At 38.0% G+C, this 21,166-nt stretch overlaps 1 protein-coding gene across 4 annotated transcripts in view; it reads left to right on the top strand.

Moving 5' to 3' along the window:
• LOC135727264 (oxidation resistance protein 1) overlaps nucleotides 1-16,538 on the top strand; it is a 37,891-nt gene extending 21,353 nt beyond the window's left edge. For 2 of the 4 annotated variants that reach the window (XM_065245092.2, XM_065245091.2), the window contains 13 exons: nucleotides 2,990-3,057; nucleotides 7,737-7,814; nucleotides 8,136-8,276; nucleotides 8,517-8,648; nucleotides 8,755-8,939; nucleotides 9,656-9,843; nucleotides 10,161-10,308; nucleotides 10,625-10,799; nucleotides 13,513-13,617; nucleotides 13,725-13,877; nucleotides 13,974-14,069; nucleotides 14,196-14,269; nucleotides 14,604-16,538. In XM_065245092.2, the coding sequence (XP_065101164.2) occupies nucleotides 2,990-3,057; nucleotides 7,737-7,814; nucleotides 8,136-8,276; nucleotides 8,517-8,648; nucleotides 8,755-8,939; nucleotides 9,656-9,843; nucleotides 10,161-10,308; nucleotides 10,625-10,799; nucleotides 13,513-13,617; nucleotides 13,725-13,877; nucleotides 13,974-14,069; nucleotides 14,196-14,269; nucleotides 14,604-14,739 (1,679 nt within the window). In that variant the 3' untranslated portion in view covers nucleotides 14,740-16,538. The remainder of the gene's footprint in view (nucleotides 1-2,989; nucleotides 3,058-7,736; nucleotides 7,815-8,135; nucleotides 8,277-8,516; nucleotides 8,649-8,754; nucleotides 8,940-9,655; nucleotides 9,844-10,160; nucleotides 10,309-10,624; nucleotides 10,800-13,512; nucleotides 13,618-13,724; nucleotides 13,878-13,973; nucleotides 14,070-14,195; nucleotides 14,270-14,603) is intronic. The other 2 variants (XM_073812503.1, XM_073812502.1) reach the window with 1 other exon arrangement.
• The last annotated feature ends 4,628 nt before the right edge of the window (nucleotides 16,539-21,166 follow it).

The raw sequence follows: 21,166 nt of genomic DNA, 5'->3' as shown, positions 1-21,166 counted from the left end.
GCGGCCATACCCCAGTCTCTCGCTCTTCCCGTGAGTAACGTCAGAACATAGGCCACCTTGGAAGTGGATGAAGAAAATCGACGGGGTTGGAGCGCAAAGACGAGAGAGCACTGTTGCAAAAAGGATCTGCAGGTGTTGGGGTCGCCATTGTAGGTGGGGGGGTTGCCGTGTGTGGCTCCCGTTCAATCGAAACGGCTCCTCCGGATGAGGCTGGAGCTTCATAGTGAGGAGTCACTTGGTCCAAGCGATTACTGAGCTCCTTAAGTTGCTCAGACAAGATACTGAAATCTCTGGCAGCAGCAGACAATAATGATGAATGTTGATCGATGGCCGCCCCCTGCTGGTGAAGGGCGGTCTGCACCTCCAGACTCTCTAAACTTGCTGACTCCATTAGTGGCGCGCTCATCTGTCAGGAAAAACTTCGGAGTCAAGTGCAAGTTAACAATATTTATTTAGAAAATAGAATGAGAGATCTGGAGAGCAAAGTCATTGGTAGATCCACACATGGCACACGCCCGTTGACTCACTCTGGATGATAACACTACTGTGGGAATGAAGCACTCCCACAGTAGGAGAGAGTGAGTCGGCGCTACACGATAGTCCAGTACAGATCCGAAGGGAGAGAGAGAGCCACCCACGCACTCCGTCGAGAACACCAGCACAGTCACCACACGCAACAGAAGGATGAGACACGCCGCCCTGAAGGTGGATGACAGGCGGAGATGGAAGGTGGTAAATCCAAGTTCTCAGACGGGTAATCCACTGTGAAATCCTGATGTAGATGGAAACCACTGGTCACCGCCTAAAAACGAAGCGAACCAGCGGTTCCGAGAAACAACAGTCATTAAAGTCAATGTAATCCACAATGGTAAAAGGTATACTCCACTCACGGGCGATGATGCAACCCGATGAGAAACAGAGACAGCTGGTGTACCGCCTAGAAACGAAGCGAACCAGCTGTTCCGAGAGACAAACAAAGTCAATGAGTTCCAGTAATCCACAAGCGAGCGGTCCGGGCGAAGACGAGTCCCCAAACGCCGAAAACCAAACCTGGGGTAACAAGAGGAAGAGACAGAGCGCGACTGACAAGACAAGGCAGGGCAGCAGGACTGTGATAAAACAATGAGCGCGCAACGAAAGACAGGACTACGTGCAATATAAAGGAAAAGGTAAACGAGACACCACCGGTGAACAATTACCGAAACAAGGGGGCGGAGTTAGTGAACACACGAGGAACTGGCACCACAGATAAACAACACACACAGATCACACAGCCATCGATCACCCAGCAGTCATGACAGTTGGATCACGTGATGTTCAGTTGGCGAGCTTCAGAAAAGGTCACGTGATTTCCGGTTAGGGAACATAGGGACCATCGATGCTCACTGGTTTTTGCGTTGAATTGTGGGAATTTTTAGGGAACGATCGTTCCAGTGCACTGAACGGATTTTGCGATTGAGACAGCCCTTAAAATGGCCGACTCCCTGATCAGTGCCCTGACTACTGAACAAGGGAGCTGATTGAGACACACGCAAAGTGTGGTCCGTGGTCCGCAAAACCCCCCCAGTAGATGACCTAATCTAGGCAAGTGTTTATACAATCGTCACTTATTTAAGTAGATTTTTAATGCACTTGCAAAACTGTAATATCAGTTCTTGCCATTCTGTTTTAATAATGTAAAAATGGATCGGTGGCTAAACCAAAGAGGAGTCAAAAGAAGGATCAAGCGTCAACTGAAAGCAGCTAAAATCCACAGATCTATTCGTTTTGTAATGTACTAGTTTTCGTTGTGTAAAATCCCTGTAATTTCAGTGATTTTGGACATTAAGGGGAATTTTTTTTTCAACATTTTATTTTTACCATAGTTACAACCATAGACTTCATATACCCACCACCTCAGTTTTAAACTAAGGGCAATTTGGAATGACATTAAGTGGGACTTAGGCTGTTATACTATGTTTAATTGCAGTTTTTTTTCATATGTGCAGTTTGTTGTTCATATTAAGCTGTAACTCATTTCACATTTACTTGTTCAAATGAAATAAAATTCATATAATAATTTCTGAACATGGCATTGCATTTGTGTTTAAAAAATTAGTTTTTGACTTGAAACAGTTGCATATTAAACTTAAATTTAGCTTATCCTTCCTATTTTGTTGTTTTTTGGGGGCGTGTTAGAGTGGGACTCTGTTAGGTGGTCCTCAGAAAAAAATTGGAAGATAAAGTGGTCCTTGGGCTGAAAAGGTTTGAGAAACACTGCTCTACGTTTACACAAGTTGTTAGACGCGACACGTGAATGGACCCATTTAAATACAAATCAAACGAATATGAATCAAAGTGAATACAAATATTTCTGCGGGCCAGATTATGATATATTTTTGACAGCAGAAGCGGGCCGCAGAGAGGGGGAGGGCAGGCCGCAAATGGGCCAGGAGTTCAAGTAAAGCCTGGTGCACACTGTGAGATTTCAGCCAGGATTTAGCTGTCTGGGACAAATTTTGAAATCCTAAACGATTTCTGGAATCCCAGGCTAAAATCTGCCGTCTTTGATCGCTAGTTTGACATGTTCACAGATAGCGGATTAATGGCCGTTGCGATCAAAATTATCCTCCGACAAAATTCTGGCAGTGTCAGAGATTTTCAAAAATATCTGAATATGTGTTCCTTTGATAACGGATAGACATATGTAACTCGGATGACTTGAGGGTAAGTATATCATGGGGTAATTTTTATTTTGGGCCGAACTATTGCTTTAGCATCGGGATATCTTTGCTTTGTTTTGCATGAGCTACACTGATAATGTTCCATTTTAAATTAATGTAGATTATATTTACTGCTTGCCAGATGAGAGTTGTTTGCATATCTGTGTAGCTGAAGCTTAGATGTTCTTATAATATAAAAGTGCATATTTTGTTTCTTTAAAGGAACAAAAACATCTACTTTTGTCTCTAGTTACTAGTGACAAGTAAATTGCCTTTTATGTTTGTAGAGACAGTGTTTCCTGCTGAAGTTCCAACTACAAAGACTTTGGAGTCTTGCAGAAACAATAAACACGAGGTGGGTAAAGTTTTGTATTGACACATTTTGTCACTATCATAAAGAACTGTAGCCCAGAAATGTGACTAAGCCCTGGGTGTTTTTCAGAAGCCCTGGGTCTCATTTATAAAACTGTGTGTAGGATCCCTACCGTACGCCTAAAAGTATGCATGGTTTTATAAATCGGAATAATAACACCTCTAGGCAATGTTTCCTTTAAAAATCACAGATCACTTGCAAGTGTGCGTACGTTAATTAGCCAAAATTACAGCATGAATTTGTGGTATTACTAATAAAGTAATTTTATTATGAACACCACAGTTAGGACTATTTTAATGGGGACATAGAGAGTAATGATTGTTCAAGATTTTATTTGGCTGTATTTCTACGCTTTAAGATTGATGATAAAAAGCCATGATATTTAAGGTAAATATATCGTTCCTTACACTGCGTTCTGCAGTTATCTAATGGTAGGGTATTTGATGCGATCTTGTATTCCATACAATCGGGCCATCTTCTCCTCCTACGTTCCTGTAGTGGACATTGTGACGGTGAAACAGCGGTGATTAAATATTAAAAGATTTAAAATATTTAAAAAAGATATATGAAACTCAGTACAAACACAAATTAAATTGCTGGATTTAATCTGCATGATAATGTGGATCTAACTTATGATATGGAATGAAATTGTGTGAGTGGAATCGATACTTACAATCGTTCGTCTGACATTTACATTTAATCTCAATTAAATTCACGACCTCACCATCTGTCTCAGCAGTGTCCATAAATATAACTGCCAACACATTACATCATAAATTACTGTAATCGTGATAACTTTGGAACAAAGGTTATTGAAGCACTTCATTCTGTGAAGTTAAGCTTTTAAACACACTGAATGAGATGGTTGGATCCTTACATGAATGGATTTCAAGAAGAATACAGGAACTTTATAGCAAATTAAATGGGAAAATATCCACTTCAAAAGTCTGGGTAAATATATTTGAGTGATATGTAAATAATACTAAAGGTGTTAGCTTTCAGTGGAAGATTTAACACAATGGGCTTTATTCATGAAACACAAGTAGAACGAATTTCTGTTTAAATTGTCGCATATATTTTAATGTGGCATATATGAGGCCCTTTGTCTCTTATCTTTCCTAAAGTATAATTTTAAACAAAGTTATGAATCTTTTGAAGGTGAATCATAGCACACTATTTAGTTCTGTAATAAGAAGTAAGTCGAAGCTGATCGTTTTGTGAGAGTAATTTAATTAATACCTGCAGTTGAAGTATAATGTAGATCATTGGATGCATCTGTCTGTACCTCAGTACTGATTTTCTTGGATAAGGTGTAACTCGAAAGGTCTGTCACCTCACAGCGTCACAGACCTTAGCTCTGGAGAATCTCAATTTGACTTGTCTCATTATCATTTGTAAACACTGACTAAACTGACTTCTGTTATAGCTAGGTTTTAACTGTTTCAGGACTAGAAAAGCAATTACATTTATTATTATTTACAGCTAATGGTTGTTCATAGGTTTGACGTTTAAGCTTTAAATGTAGATAAAGCTCAATACAAACGGCCAGATGTGAATTTATGATTTGCATATTATTAACTTAAATTTTGCATGCCTTAAGATACTCATTGCTAAAAAAAACAGGGAATGAAACCATAGCGAAGAAAGACAGATATTACAGTATGTGCAAAGTGCTATTTTCATAACTGCAAACTATTCGCCGTTTTGAATCAAATATGTCATTTATGTGAATCGTGTAGATCCGAAGAGGTTTTTTGTCTGTGGGGAAGGGGGGGGGGGGCAGTCAGTCAGATATTGTGAGATCATAGACTAAAGTGAGACCCTCTCTCAAGCTGATGCCCCACGTCTAAATCACCCTTGCGTCTTTTGGACCAATCAGCACTCAAAAGCAGGATAAGTTCATCCTCTTATTTTTCATGGCTGCACATGCCATCAAGGATGTCTTTAAAACTTTTCATTCTGTATAAATATGAATCACAACAGCATGCATACAAACCAAATTACGTTATGCTGCGTTCCATGCAACCCGTAACCCGTAAATCACGACTTCAAAACCATGACTCTGAACTGGGAGTACATCAGTCTAGTACGAGTTCATGGGTGGGAAAGGTTTGACTGCCTTTCCAGTGCGCTTTCACGGGTAGAAGGTTGGAAAAACATGGGTTACAGGTTGCCTGGAACGCGTACTCCCAGTTTGGAGTTGTGGTTTTGAAGTCGTGATTTACGGGCTCAAAAACCTGCCTGGAATATACAGCATTTAATTAAAGGTAGGGTAACACATTTTGAAAAATGCTAACGGTAGCCGCCTAGCAATGAAATCCCGATCCCACCCTCAAGTCAAATCGCCATCCAAAGTCACGCCTCTTTCCAAACACATGAACACGCACAGATCAGACGGTCACATCTCATGTCTCATTCACCAGTGAGAAAACTTTGCAGTACAAAGTGAATAACACTTCCAAAATAACCAACATAAACAACTGGTTTACATCAGAATTAGTTTAAGCACACGTTCGATTGTGTAGACGTAGAAACTATATCGTTATGCTAATCCGGAAAACGAACACAAATTTCATAAGCAACACAAGGTTTCATCAAAGTAGAATATCTGAATCCATCTCAATACAAACATATCGCGTACCTACCTTACCAAAATAAACAGTGCAACGACCCTTTCAGACCCTTTGCCTCCTGCAGCTGTTTGCATCTCGCGGTAAAGCAGTAAAGTTACAGATGTTAATTTGGGTTTTTGCTCTTGCTCATCCAGGCAGTTTTTGCTGTTGTTGTTATAAAAGATGCATTTAGTTTTGTTGCTCCTGTGTAGGTTGTCAATTCAGCAGAAAAGTTTGGTGTTCTCGCTGTTTACAGACAGAGCGCACGTGAACGCGCCGATGACGTATGGTATCTGCGTGGACTCGCTGCGCGGTGGGAATTCAAATTACGCTTACGTATCAGGGACATAAAAGGAAACGTCCGTTCGGACCGAAATCTATGATTTGTTGAACATTTTTTGGTCCTACGCCTTTCACAGATGACATAAATTTTTACAAATACATTTAAACAACTTAACACAGTGATTGCTATCAGAATGTGAGGAGACTTTTAACCAGCATAACTAAAAATGTTTCAGGATCAAATCTGTTACCCTACCTTTAATGGCGACGCGCCATTCCTGTATCTACCGCTCCGCTGCCACCTGACTGCAGATGATCATGTGTGTTCAATGACGCTGCGCAGATCAATCCACAAAAATCATTAAATTACAGCGAGTGCGATTAGAAAGCATGCGTGCAGTCTGCTCTCACGATACTTTGACATCATACGCTATCCGTTTGCACAGTTACACACGTCACAATTGATGAACAGCTATGCCCGTGAAGACACGGCATTCCGTCTCAAAATGGAAAAGATCAGTTTAAAATAAACTGGTGCATCACTTTCAGGTCAGTTCACAAGCCTGTAAAAATGTATAGCTTTGGCTGCTGACCCCACTAACGCCTGTTTCACACCGCATGCGTGAGCAACGCGTATGCGTAGCGTGAGCAGCGCGTGAGGAGAGCGTTTGCTGCGCGTGGCCATTGTACTTTCACACCGGCTGCGTTTGCAGCGCATACTGTGCAGTTTAAATAACAGTATAAAAATCTCAAGTTCACAATACTTTATTTTACATGCATTTATGAGCAAAACCTCTTTAAGACACTTTTTGAAGGTCAGTGTAATTTATATAAATGATTTGTTTAATCCACATTGTTTTCGTGCTGTTCTGGTCCATGTAAGTACAGATATAGACACAAAACACAACTATAGACATAAAAAGCCCATGGCACATTATAAAATCTGTTTCTCTGAATTTTTACGATAAAATAAAGAATTCACTCAGTGATTGACAGCATATAGCAGTCGATCATGTTTCCCTTCAACAGTTTAAGCATAAGATTTAAATTTATAAATTAATCTATTTCTCTGAAGATTATTAAGATAGATGAGGACTCATTTGCTGGGCAGAAAGTGAATGAATGCAGTCTTCTGGCAACAGTGTGTTAATATTTCATTGCTTTCTTTTAAATTGCTCAAAGTCATGACTGTTTCAAACACACTTGGCTTCACATTCGTGATTTTATTGTAAAATTACCCTTTTTCGCGTCAATCCACGACCATTTAAACTATAAACAATGCCCTGTCACTTTAATTGAGCGTGAGCAGCGCAGCAAAAATAGAGCCGACGCCGAAACGATAGCAGCACTGCTGCTTCAGCAACGCTCCTGCCACGCAGGCACGCGCTGCTCACGCGTGCGGTGTACATGCTTTAACTTGTTAACATGGGCGCCGAAAAAAACACGCGCTGCTTACGCGCTGCTCACGCATGCGGTGTGAAACCGGCGTAAGACTCCCCTACACAATTTTTTTCGGAACTTTGACACCTTTTTCACCTCTCGTGAGTTTGCAGGTGTGATTGTGTAACATTTGTGGAACTAAAGAAAAACTTTTAGTTTATGGGAAAAGAGAGGGTCACCAAAGAGAGGGTCAGTTTTTTTGTTAGTTTTATTTCATGTTTGATAATGTTAATTTAATTTTGCATAGGCTATTATATATGTGTTTTTTTAAAAATTATTGTAAAGACAAAATAAGGTCAATTTCTTTAAATGTAATATCTTGAACAGATTATTCCAGGTGCAACAGTGTACAGTGTGGCATCTCAGCTTGCTGAGCCTCCCCTTCTCAACCTCACTGGCCCAAAGGTAAACATTATTGTATCTAAATATGTACATTTTTAGACAAATAGATAGACCCAGGTTGATTAGTCCACATATAAAAACAAATTGGAGCCAGTAATCAGGTTTGCTGTTACATGTAGTCATCTCCTAGTCCCACTCTCATCCCACCCCTATGATCTTGTTTGCATGAATTATGTATCTGTCTGCTGTGGCTTTGTCCAATCAGCTGTTGTCACTGGTAAATGAATAAGGACACGGTGGATGTACAGCAGTGAGGGTGAAAGAGAAGTGAAACAGCGTAGTCAGTATGTGACTAGGTCTCTGCTTATAAAACGTTTCAAACAGTTACCCAAGAACAAGGCCTCATCTTCTATGCCAACTGACTTAAGGCGGGAACACAACCTCGATTCTTCAGTTGACGGCGCCATTGGGGGAACATTGGCTCTTGTGTCCCCCTCTTCAGATGCGGAATATGACAAGCTGTTGGTGAGATACTGTTTCTGAGAGGATGTGTGTTTACAAATCTTTCATGCTAATGCATGGGTGTGTAACAGTAGTGAAAGGTCTGACAAAAGCTAATTTAACTAGAAGTGTACCATCAATTGCCACACTAAGCTTTTGATTGTGCAGCAAACTAAGTTGAAATGTAATATGTAGTACCGAGCACTGTGAAACACAATATCTTCTGTTCTTCTCCTTTGTGTAATGTTTATCCATCTCTCTTAGGATGTGGAGGCGGTGCCTTTATCCGATGGAAAGGTGTGTTTATTGGCTCTCCCATTTGAATGTTGTCAGGGGGAGGGACCAGCAGACATGTCTTGCCTAAGGCTGGTCTCACGTTATATCACAGATAGAAAGGTGAAATTATTTTACATTTATTTTGTTAGCCACTCTGGCTGTCTCATCTTCAATGCTCAGTTGTAAGTAGTGTTAAGATGTATTAGCTTTGGTTCTGTCTCACTAGGGTGTGGTATCTGGGATATTTCTGGTGACGTCCAGCAAGATCTTCTTTGACCCTCAAAAGAGTCATCCACTCGTGCAGGAGAATGGCTGTGAAGAATATGTGTTCTCCTGCTCTCTGGATGATCTTGCTTCAGTGTCTTTCTACACAGACATCTCTCACATTCACTTCAATAAGACCACACACAGGTGCTTCCTGCTCTACTGTTGTGATTAGGGATGCTTAACGATTAATCGTGATTAATCGTTAGCAGAATAAAAGTTTTGTTTACATCATATATGTGTGTGAACTGTGTATAATAACGTTGTATAAATAAATGTACACACGTGCATGTATATGTTTTAGAAATGTTTACATGTGTATATACATTTCTATATTTATGTATAATTTATATTATATATAAATATAAATACTTAATATATACTTTTTTTTCCTTAAAATTATACATGAATGTGTTCATATTTATATATATACATATTTATTATACACAGTTTACACACATATGTGATGTAAACAAAAACTTTTATTCTACTAACGATTAACCGCGATTAATTGTTTAGCATCCCTAGTTGTGATGGTGCTCAGTCCTCAGCAAAGCGTAAAAAAATCTGATCTGTTTCCATTTTCATTTGAGGACTGGACATATAGTATACATGTTTTATTAAGTTATTTAGTTTATTTATGAAAACTCAATGGCAGAGAGAATGTGGTTTGATCAATACAATTGCCTTATGATAATGTCAATATTTTCATGCTAAATATTAATATTTAATGTAATTGTTGAGTAGTAGATCAGAAACCCAAAACAAGATTTTCCAAAAACTATACACTTAAACTTGTAAAATAACTTTGCACAGACACTGATCTCAACACTTCATTCATGATTTGTTAAACCTTTTTCCAGATGTCAAAGTTGTAAGACACCCAGGAGCAAATTTAACACCCAGAGCCAAAACCAAATCAAATGGAACTTCCATAAGTCGTCTATAGAGGCAGTTCCCTCTCCAGAGTCCTCTGGCTTTCGCAATCTGCCAGCAACTATGGGGTTAAAGGCTGAGGAGAAAGAGGAGGAAGATGGGGACATGGATGAAGGTGAGATACAGCAGAGTTTGGAGTCTGAAAGAATTCTGTGTGCTACTGCCACCTTCTTTTGTGGAGGGCCTGACTGTGAAAATGAACACAAAAATGAAGAGCAGTCAAGTTTGAATAGACAGTTGTTAGGTAATACAAATTTTTTTTAAGACCTTTAACATTTAAAGAGTTAGTTCAGCTAAAAGTAAAATGTTGTCCGCTTCTTGATGGGGGAAATTGTTTAGAGAAATTATGACTGATTTTTATTATCTTGTTAAATGAGTACAATATAAGGAAAGACTTCTCTATCATATGTTCTGTCTGTCTTTGCTAATAAGGTTACTGTACTGCTACATTAAATAGTGGTACAGTCGGATCTCTTATGTTTGTGAGAATTCGATGGAAACAGCAGCATGGGAAGAGAAGGGCTTTGCATACATCTAAAATCACCACCAGAGACACGTGGTTCACCATGCAACAAGAAAGGTACTATACCTTATTTACTGTGGACCTATGTAGATACCAAAATCAGAAATTTTGCCTACTAAAATGTACAAGAAAAAACTATAGCTTTGTGTGCTGATAAAGGGGTTGTAGGAGACTAAAACTCAGCGATTGTATCTTAAAGTCAGAAATATTGAAACTGTACTAACAGTCATAGTAAAAAATATTTAAAAAAAATAATAACAAGGATAAAATTTAAATACAATGGAAATAAAAAATGTAAAACCTTTATAACCTTGTTTTAAACACCTCTCCTGACTAACTTCAATTTCTTTCACCCTGCCATTTTCTGATTTAGTTCAGACAAGCTGTACGCTTACCTGAGCCAGCATCGGCCAGACCTGTGTATCCTGGAGGGAGGTGGGGAGGACGAAGCAGATAGAGATGATGAAGATTTTGTGCTTCTGGATGAGGAGGAGCAAAAGGAAGAGGACGTATCTCCGAGAGAAGGATGGGTGGGGGAGGACTGGGAGGTCAGTCATTAACTCAAATGTTTTGATTGGCCAATCAGATTGTGAGAATGAAAACCAAACAACAATAACAATGAAACTGAAGCCACAAATGAGAAATGCTATAAATTAACTAAGGCTCTAAATTAACTAAAAGTTGTCCCTTGAAAATATTTTTAAGTGTATTCTGTGTTTTAGGTTATAAATGAAAGCCTAATTTTTTAAGAGTGTAGTGTGCTAGGTAAAAGATAATGTTTATTTATTTTATTTATTGTTTATTTGAATAGGGACAGATACAAAGAAAAACGATTATTACCGATGCCTGTATCACAGTGTTTATAGCCATGGCTACTTCTTAACACCTGTCCCTATTAGTGCTTTTAACAGTTAAGATAATAAAGAAGTAAAAAAAACAGTAAATATAATAAAATGTCTTAAAACCAGTTAGAACCAGGAAAAATAAGTGTGGTAAATTAACACATTCACTCTAACTCACACAGAACTGTTAGTTTTTTAAAGGTGGACAGTTTAGTTAGAGTCTTTATACTTGTAGGAAGCCGGTTCCACAGACTGGCTTCTTTCACAGAAAATACATTTTGAGCAAAAGATGTTTTGCAGAATGGAACTTTACAGTTTCCACATGTACCAGCTACATTTAGCTCTTGTTGATCTGGAGGGTTCACAAATTTCCGAAGTGGCTCAGGTGCATGTCCAATCAAACATTTAAAAAAAACTAAGTTATAAATCTGAGAGTAACAAAATTAACAAATTTTAAAATTTGATGTTTATTTAAAATGTAACAATGATGAAATCGAATCGGCTTTTTATTTTTTTAGAGCATGGTTATAAAGCCTCTCAATAGGCTTTAGGGTAGTTTGGCAGTATGTTTAGTGGTGCAGTATGACAGGTGGGACAGGATCATAGTGTTCAGAAAGACATAAGCACATTCTAATGTTAGGCTGCAGTTAATGATTCTGAAACATTTCATAATGACCTTCATTTTTCTTGAGATGTTTTTAATATGACTTTGAAAATTTTGCTGAGAATCTAAAATCACTCCTAAATATTTTTCTTGTTCTACCCGATTGATGAGTTTGCCATTCATTTTAATGTTAAGGTCATTTATTGTCCGAGTTCTTGTTATAGAGAAACACATAGATTTAGTTTTCCTCAGATTAAATGTTAAACAGGATTTATTTAGCCAATTATTTAGACACTTTCTCAAGACTTCTAGTTAGTGTACTACCGATAACAACAGGGCTTTTGCCAGACACATAAACCACAGTGTCATCGGCATACATTTGAAGGCCAACTTTGGGCAGCTCGTTCACGTACAGGCTGAAGAGAACAGGCCCCAGTATGGTTCCCTGAGGGACTCCGGTCTTAATTTTACATAGGGCAGATTTTACATGATTAATATCTACACGTTGTTCTCGACCTTGTAAGTAAGACTCGAACCATGATAGTGCCTGATGTGGCATGTTATAAGATGACAGTTTTGAGATAAGATGACCATGGTTTACTGTATCGAAAGTCCAGGAATACTACATCCACGATGTTTCTTTAATCAAGTGGCTGCACAATATTTTCCAGTAATGCACAGATGGCTGATTCAGTAGAATGAAACCATACTTTTGGGGGTGTATATACTGATGTATTTCTAGATATTGAGTTCTGAAACTATTTTTTTTGTTGTATTTTTGACATTACCAGATCTAGACTTATTCGTCTATAGCTACTAATGTCTGTGGTATTCCCGCACTTAAAGATGGGTTTAAACAGTGCCTCTTTCCAGGCCTCTGGAAAAAATCCAGTTTTAATAAAGACATTTATAATGTGGGTCAATTGTTGAATAATAAATTGTGCATATTTTTGAGGAAAGTTGCTGTATGTTGTAGTTGTCTTTAGATAAATTGGTATTCAGATCTGAAATATCTTTCAATACCACTGCCTGATCCACTTCTCTAATTTTAAAAGAATTCTCATTTACTGATGACAATATGTATAAGTTGCTTCTATTGGGCTCATCATCTAAAACTTTGAAGCAATATCTTGAACGGATTTAATAAAAAAATGATTAAAAGCATTAGCAACTTGAATAGTGTCTGATATATTTTTTCCACATTTTAGTTGATATGAATTGTTTGTATTTGCATTAGGTTTAATAAGACTGTTTCTTTGTTTTCATATTTCTTTACAATTTCCTTTAGCTTCATTTAAAATTGTCGTATAATAGTTTGCTTTAAAATTGCGGAATTCTTTTATTACTTGATTTCGTAAACCTTTAAATAACATAAGATCTGTGTCATATCTGGTTTTAAAATCTAGTTTTTTAAGTAACTGTCGTACTGCATCATTTACCCATGGAAGCTGTACTTTTCTGTTTTAAGAACTTATTTAAAATGTTACCCATTGTAGAAGTTAATATATCACAACATTCGTTCACTTGACTAACTCGTTCTCAAATTTAATAAGATCCTTGCAGGGAATTATTTACTTAGTTGCCTTTTGGTCATATTTATATTAATTTACAGGGTTTTTTTGTTTTTGTTTTTTGAGAGAGTTTTTGGAAAATTAGTATCATGTTATAAACAAGTGGCAATGTTAAAGAATGGCTATATGTTATTGTTTCAAGAAATAGCACTTCTGTTTTCTTATTTGTAAATATGACCATTATGTGTGCAGTATGTATTAATATAAGGTATTAGTGAGTCATGTGCATGGTTTTCTTGTATAGATGGTGGAGGAGAGTAGACCAAGAGCTTCTATTTCTACTGAACCAGAAGGTCTAAGTGACATACTGAACCAGAGTGTGATACTGGATCTTCAGCAAATTAAAGAGGTGCCATAACCACACACACTGATCTTAATAGCTTTGGACATGAAACACCCAATTTGATACTGTGGACTATAGAAAATAGGTTAATTGTTTAGCCTGTTTTTTTTTAGATCTCGAGAAATCTGCCTCCACGTACAATAGGACACACGTGGCATCTGTCTTACAGCACAGACAAACATGGGGCAAGCCTGAAGACTCTCTACAGGAAACTGAGCACCACCGACTCACCTGTGTTGATTCTCATCAAGGACCACAACCAGCAGGTCATAAATTTTTCCTAAAACTAAAAATAATATATGATCAAGAACGTTCTAATTGTTTTGCTTTTGTTGGATTTTTAAAAGTAAACTTTTCTCCAGGTTTTTGGGAGCTTCCTCTCACATCCACTGCATCCTAGTGAGGCTTTTTACGGGACAGGAGAGACCTTCCTGTTTCTGTCGCATCCTCGCTTTAAGGTAAAGATATTTGAACAAATCCCTTGTTACCTATTATTAAAGAAATCAGTTGTCCAATCCAGAGTTCTTCATGGAAATGTTTTTTACTTTACTTTTTACGTTTCCTGCTGGTCTTTTTCTTTGAAGTGTTTCCGCTGGACTGGAGAGAATTCCTTCTTCATCAAAGGAGATTTGGACTCATTTGCCATTGGTGGAGGAAGGTACAGGAAGGTTTTGCATGTTACAAATACAAATTCATTGTCAGTCAGCAAGATGTCTGTACAGTGGTTTCAGTGGCTATGTGTGTTTTTCATTAGCGAAATACAAATAAATGTGACTTGACTTAAAATGATAGAGCATTAGCAATGGAGAGGTCATGGGTTAAATTCCCGGAGAATGCACATACTGATAAGATGTTAAGTCTGAGTGCAATGTAAGCCACTTTGAATAATTAACTAATTAGAGTTGTCTGTTGCTTTGTTATGTGTTTTAAACCAACAGAAGCATCTGAATTTAATTTGTAAATTTGATTTTTCTCATTCTCTCTCTTCCCAGTGGTCACTTTGGTCTGTGGGTGGATGAAAGGTTGTATTTTGGCAGAAGCAGCCCTTGTTTCACTTTTAATAACTGCAGCCTGTCCGAGACCAATGACTTTTCCATTCTTGAGCTTGAGGCATGGACATTCGGTTGAAATAACATACTGTAAATAACTTAAAATACCATGATTTACTGGAAAAATGTGGCCATTAAGGAATAACTAATTTATTGAGGAGACTGAACCTTCACAGGAATCAAGTTGCAGACTGTGTGAAAAGCAATTATTCTTTCTGAAGGTTTGCCAAAGGAAGAGGTGGATAAAAGCTCACTGTACTTAACATCTCACCACTGTAATGAAGAAAACCGCTTTGATCTTGTGATTAAGATGCAGTTGTGTAGAGTCCAGCAGTTCTGCCTACATTTTCAAAATTAGCTTAACTGTCTGAATGCACTTGTGTTCTTTGTACAAGAAATAATGTTTAAATTCTTGGACAATATTCAGGATTTGTACTTTGTGGTACTAGTGACAAAGAACGTATTCTGATAAGAAGCGAAACTCAATAGAGAATTCCATTGCAACACCAGTGCCCAGCAGCAGCCCTTTGTCATTTTGGGGTGAAAGCGACTCGGCAGTCCAGTAGCTTCGTGCTGTTGCTATGGCATTATCAGCTGAAATCCTACCTGAGGTGTGTTTGGCGAAAGCAACTATGGTCGCAAGTTCTGTCGTTACCAATAGAGTTCAGTAGGTTAGCAAACAATGCTTTCGGGAAACACACCCCAGAACGTTGACATTCAAAACACAGAATAAAGTACAATCACTAGAGTGAGCATCAAATCCTTTAATTATATTAATCTCTTCTTACAAACTTCTTTTTTTTTAACAAAAACTTTGCTCCCTAGAAACCATGCTAGTTTCCGTTTAAATTCATTTAAAGTGCTAGTTCACCCAAAAATGAAAATTGTCATCATTTACTGACCCTCATGTTTTTTAAATAGGGTATTTTCATAAATGATAATTTGTAAGCACACAGTAGACTGTACCCATTGACTTCCATAGTATTTGTTATTCCTACTATAGATAGAAGTCAATGGGTACAGTCTACTGTGTGCCACCGTACCCCTTTGATATTAGCTGTGTCCCCCTCCGAAGTTCACAAAGAGAACTAAAATGACACAGTCTAGCCCTCAGAGGAGTTATTTCATTAAATATGACACATTGATGTAGATTAAACTTACCAACAGAATATCAAATAAATCAAAATATAAGCAACATTCACAAAATAATGTTAATACAAAAAATGACTTCTAAAACTAAAACAGTGACAAGAAACGTTTTTCTTCTAAATATACAGTTTTATTTAAAAAAGTTTTTAAATGTTAATTTTAAAATATTCAGCTGTTATAATCAGCCACTACAGGCGCGCAATGAATCTCGTGATTGCCGAGGCTGTGAAGGATTCATTTGTTCTATCCTTTACAGCCCGGAGAAAGAAGGATGCATTTTGAGGTTGCATTGTAAGCAGCCTTAGGCTGCGTCCGAAATCTCTAAAATGCTGCCTTCGGAGGCAGCATTCCAAGGCTGGAAGCCATTGAGGCACGTCCGAATCCAATGTTTGCTTTACTTAATGACTCCAGAGATACCTTCATTGTCTTGTTTCACAATTTTATACGTGGATGTGCGCGGGGTATGTGATTGGTCGAGACTAGCCATGGGCCGGTATAAGATTCTGGGGGTGTGATAACCTTAAGCAAAAATACCACGGTTTTACAGTGTTGCGGTATTGCCATTCCAACCTAAAATGTGTTATTTTTAAATGCAAAATCAAGCCTTTAAAATTATAATATGCTTTCATGTATATTAAATGTAAACATCACATTAATTACATGACTTAAAGGAACACGCCCCCATTTGGGGAATTTAGCTTATTCACCGTATCCCCCAGAGTTAGATAAGTCCATACATACCTTGCATGCTATAACTTTGTCTGACGCAACCCCTGCTAGCTTAGCTTAGCACAAAGAATGGAAAAGAATGGCTCCAGCTAGCAAACTGCTCCCAATAAGTGACAAAATAACATGAACATTTTCCTATTTGTGTGTTGTGATTTGTATAGTCACACGTGTACAAATAACAAGGTCTTATAAGACACAGCCATCTTAACAGTATACATACTGGGAACTATATTCTTAGAAGGCCAAGCACTGCTACTGGGCGGAGTGATTTGCTTGCAGCACCCGAGAAGCCCCCTGGTGAGGAGCAGAGAGTTCGGTCAGAGTTGTGCAAATCACTCCGCCCAAGTAGCAGTGCTTGGCCTTCTGAGAATATAATTCCCAGTATGTATACTGTTAAGATGGCGGTGTCTTATATGACCTTGTTCTTTGTACACGGTGTGACTATACAAATCCCAACACATAAATAGGAAAATGTTCGCATTATTTTGTCACTTATTGGGAGCAGTATGCTAGCTGGAGCCATTCACTTCCAGTCTTTGTGCTAAGCTAAGCTAGCGGGGCTGCGTCAGACAGTTACAGCACACACAGAGATGAGAAAGGTATGTATGGACTTATCTAACTCTGGGGGATATGGTGAATAAGCTAAATTCTCAAAATGTGGGCGTGTTCCTTTAATGATTTAATAAATTTTGTATAAACCCAGCTCATACCTTGGAAACGATATCACAGAACATTTTAGTGGTTCTGAAACCTTGACTGTTTAAAACCTCGGTATACCTTAAAACTGTAACCGGACCTTGTCTAGTCGAGACTGGTCGAGTTAAAAATAATAAAATGGTGACCAAGAACGTTGGCTGGATCACAAATTTAGTGTAAATAAAGATATATTTTAATTTTTTTACACCTTTTGATTATATTTTTTAGCTAAAAATAAGTATTGCTGTTTTCAAATATGGGATTAGATATCACAAAGGTGCTCTCTGTTTATATTTCAAACTGATTTTCATTACGCTGCCTATAAAGGCTGTACCAGTGTGTTTCTCAGGACTTGTTTCTTAGCAACAGACACAGCCTTTGAATTGGAGCGGCTTACTGGCTTCAGTCGCGCTGCTGTGACCCAGTCGGTCTTAGAATGCAGCCTTCGGAGGTCACAGCCTTCGAAGTGGGACACAGCTCTTGTTTAGCACTGTCACGTTCCATTATTACCCATAGACACTTCGCAGTTTGACCTTTCACTGTTTCAACAGATGATTCCCCAGATGTAAGAACGTTTACATGACGTTCCCCATGATCGTTGTTTGAAACTTTACAGATTAAACACTGCCATCTAGATGACACGTTTAAATTTTAGGCAGTTGTTTTCTAAACCAGCTACACAGTCCCATTTAGAGCACATGCAAAGAAGTGGCCGGCCAGATCCTCGGTTGTGGCTAGAAGGTATACAGCGCTGTTTTCGTCCTAATCCTACCCCCAAACCCAACCCAAATATTTTGCGAGATTTGATCGTAACTGTAACCCTTCTAGCCAGAACTCTGCTCCTCTTCTCCGTTTATGCGTGATGACATCTTGTCCAAAGATGCACGACTTTCAATTTTCTTCTGAGAAGTCTGGCCGCTCCAATTATTAATAATTATAAGTAAAGGTAAGGAGGTAGTTTTAAACAGATTTTTTTCTAGATATATGATAACTTATTTTTGTTCATTTTTTACTGAAATGTTATGGATTGCAGCTTTAATGTCTAATTAAGTTGCATAAAATGGAAATACTCAAAGTACGCTAAAATGACCTCAAATGTGTACTAATGGTTGGATTCCACCACTGACAACATAAAACATAAGAAAATACAGTATTTATTGTAGGTGTCTTAAAATTTCCTTATGACTTAGTTTGCGAAATTTTCTATTGCTATTTTCTATTCTGATTTGGTTGTGAGATTCATTTAGGTTAGATTTCTCTAAATTAAGTATGATAGGTAAGAATTAGTTTATCTAACGTTATAATACTCTAAGACAGTATCCCACGGGGCAACCTTAAAGCTCCACTGTGTAAGATCTACTCCCATCTAGCGGTGAAAGTCTATATGACAAGCAACTGAATAATACTTTCTAGCCCCCCCATTCGGAACGCGTTTTAACTCGTACGGTGGCCCGGCCGTGTCATGCCAAGTTTAACATGGCTTCCAGTAGCTACAAAGCAAAAGCAATGAGAAAAAAATGAACAATTTGCAATGTCCTTTGCCTGTGATCCATCAAAGCACACAGATTTATGTTTAACATGAAAAAAGTCTGATTGTCATGATATGTCCGCTTAAAATCACATACAAAAAGCAACCATGACGGGTTTAAATGGACGCGAACTAATATTATGTCAAAGTACAATGCTTATGTTTTAAGTAAACATTACATGTCCGTGTATATGTAAGAGCTTTCTCTCATATTGGTGAAAAAAGATCGCGCAACTTTCACAAGCTTGTAAAATGAAATGAAAGACTCTTACATATACACGGACATGTAAGCTTTTATCAGAGTAGTATGTCAGACATTATGTCAGAGTACAATGCTTCTGTTTTAAGTAAACATGTTACATGTCCGTGTATATGTAAGAGCTTTCTCTCATATTGGTGAAAAAAGATCGCGCAACTTTCACACGCTTGTAAAATGAAACGAAAGACGCGCAGATCAGACGCTTTTATCAATGAAAGGCTAAAAATAGCGCTGTCACCGTGTGTTTGTGCTAGAGGTCAGAAAAGATGAAAAACATTTATCTCAGTACCTCAGATTACATGAATGGGCGGAGAGACGGCGTGTGGCAGTTCGCACACATTAAACCACATGCATGTTTACACTAACAAGTGTTATGCATAATCATGCTAAAGTTAGCCAAGGAACTATAAAACTTCAAGTTTACAACATGGACTGTATAGATGTAAACGAATATGCTGAATTACCTGTGGAGAAGAAATAAAGTGCAACTTCAGTGTCCCTTGAGCCCCCTCTTGGAAAACTAACTCCAATAGTGACTTTGGTCTTGATGTTTTTCCTGTCACGTTGTCGTTTAAAATCCCCGTCTCGCATCCTTGGCGATTTGTTTTAATGTCCTCGAGAATATGTCTTCAACAGCCTTTCAAATCAAAGCATTAGATCGCAGGTTCATCACGGTGTGCGGTTGTTGTAAAATCCGAAGGATTCAGCTACGCAGGTCACAGGCTGGATACGATACGTCATCAAGCCTGGTTTATTTAAATCAACTGAGCATTACATTCGCAAGTCATACGCATATTACATCAATTTACAATTAACTAAGAATAATTGTCAGCTTTATAATTGTTAATATTCTGAAATAAGACTGTCTTGATGACGTATACCGCCTACACATGCAACCTCCGAAGGCTTCAGCCAGCAGCCAGCGTGAGTGTAGAGTGAAAGCGCGAAAGGTGGAGCTTGAATTTCAGGAATGTCCCTCGTCGGCGAATGTATTTCAAAGATGGAGGCACAACATGGATTCAGCCAGAGAGCGCTTCGACGGTATGCATTTTAAATAGCAGATTCTACACTTACATGAATACTTTCATTAGTGGGTGGGAAGTAATTACACATGAATGAGCACATACTTTTGAAAGAAAACATGGGGTTTTGTTAAGAATTAACTCAATAAAGTACACAGTAGAGCTTTAATGTTACATCTAGTTTTAATGAAATAGATGAATTCAGCAAATAAATCAGCTCATTGTTAGTGTCATATCTATATAAATCATTTTTATGTCTTCTATGGCTAAGACCTGCAGTTCTTAAAAGGAATTAAGTTTACTATTATATAAAAAAAAATGGTTAAAGTTAGCAGAAAACAATAAAAGGCTAGATTTGTATGGTCACGCTGGTTATTTTTTGCAGTGGATGGCCGGACACAGTGTTATTTTACGTTACATTGACTTCTCTTTGGTTGTGTATCTGTGCTCTTGTCCAGTTGGCATTTTCACCTCAAAATGGTAGTTCCGAAGCGGCACCTAGTGGCAGTTAACTGAAAAACATCAGAGTTTCACCTCTTGGGTTTTATACTTTTTGCTAATGAGGATGACCACATCACCAAAGTGCCATCTGTTGGTAGACAGTTACTGTGTAGATCTATAGCAGGAATGTCACTGAAGATTGTCCACAGATTTAGGATTTGACACAAATAAGTAATACCCTGTAAATAGTGTATATTAACGCCTTTCTTATTGTTAGTAAGCATGACATAGTTATATTTGGTGTATAAACAGCTGCACTTTTACACACAGAAAAGTTTCTTATTACCTAAACCACAACAGAAACCAAATCTAAAATAACTGTGGGCTGAATTCCACACGTAAAATTGTACAAACACAAAACCTCAGAATTGCATGCTTCATGTCTGAGAGAATCTTTTTTTTTTTCTTAGAAAGCTATAAGTACCCCTGTGAATGGGTCTCTATCAGTTTACAAAGTTATCTGTACAAAACAATGGATTAAAAATGTTGATCTTAATTAAAGCCCTACATGACTAATGTCTAATGCGTATTTGTACATGTTAAAAAGCTGTCACTGTCAAATCTGTGTTCTCTATTCCCAGTGTTAATTGTCATTACCTTTAAGAATATAAGGTCATTAAAA

The sequence above is a fragment of the Paramisgurnus dabryanus genome, chromosome 17 (genome assembly GCF_030506205.2).
Source record: "Paramisgurnus dabryanus chromosome 17, PD_genome_1.1, whole genome shotgun sequence".
In the NCBI taxonomy this organism is placed as follows: domain Eukaryota; kingdom Metazoa; phylum Chordata; class Actinopteri; order Cypriniformes; family Cobitidae; genus Paramisgurnus; species Paramisgurnus dabryanus.
Note: the sequence above shows the minus strand (reverse complement) of the source record. Positions and strands in the feature narration are given on the sequence as shown.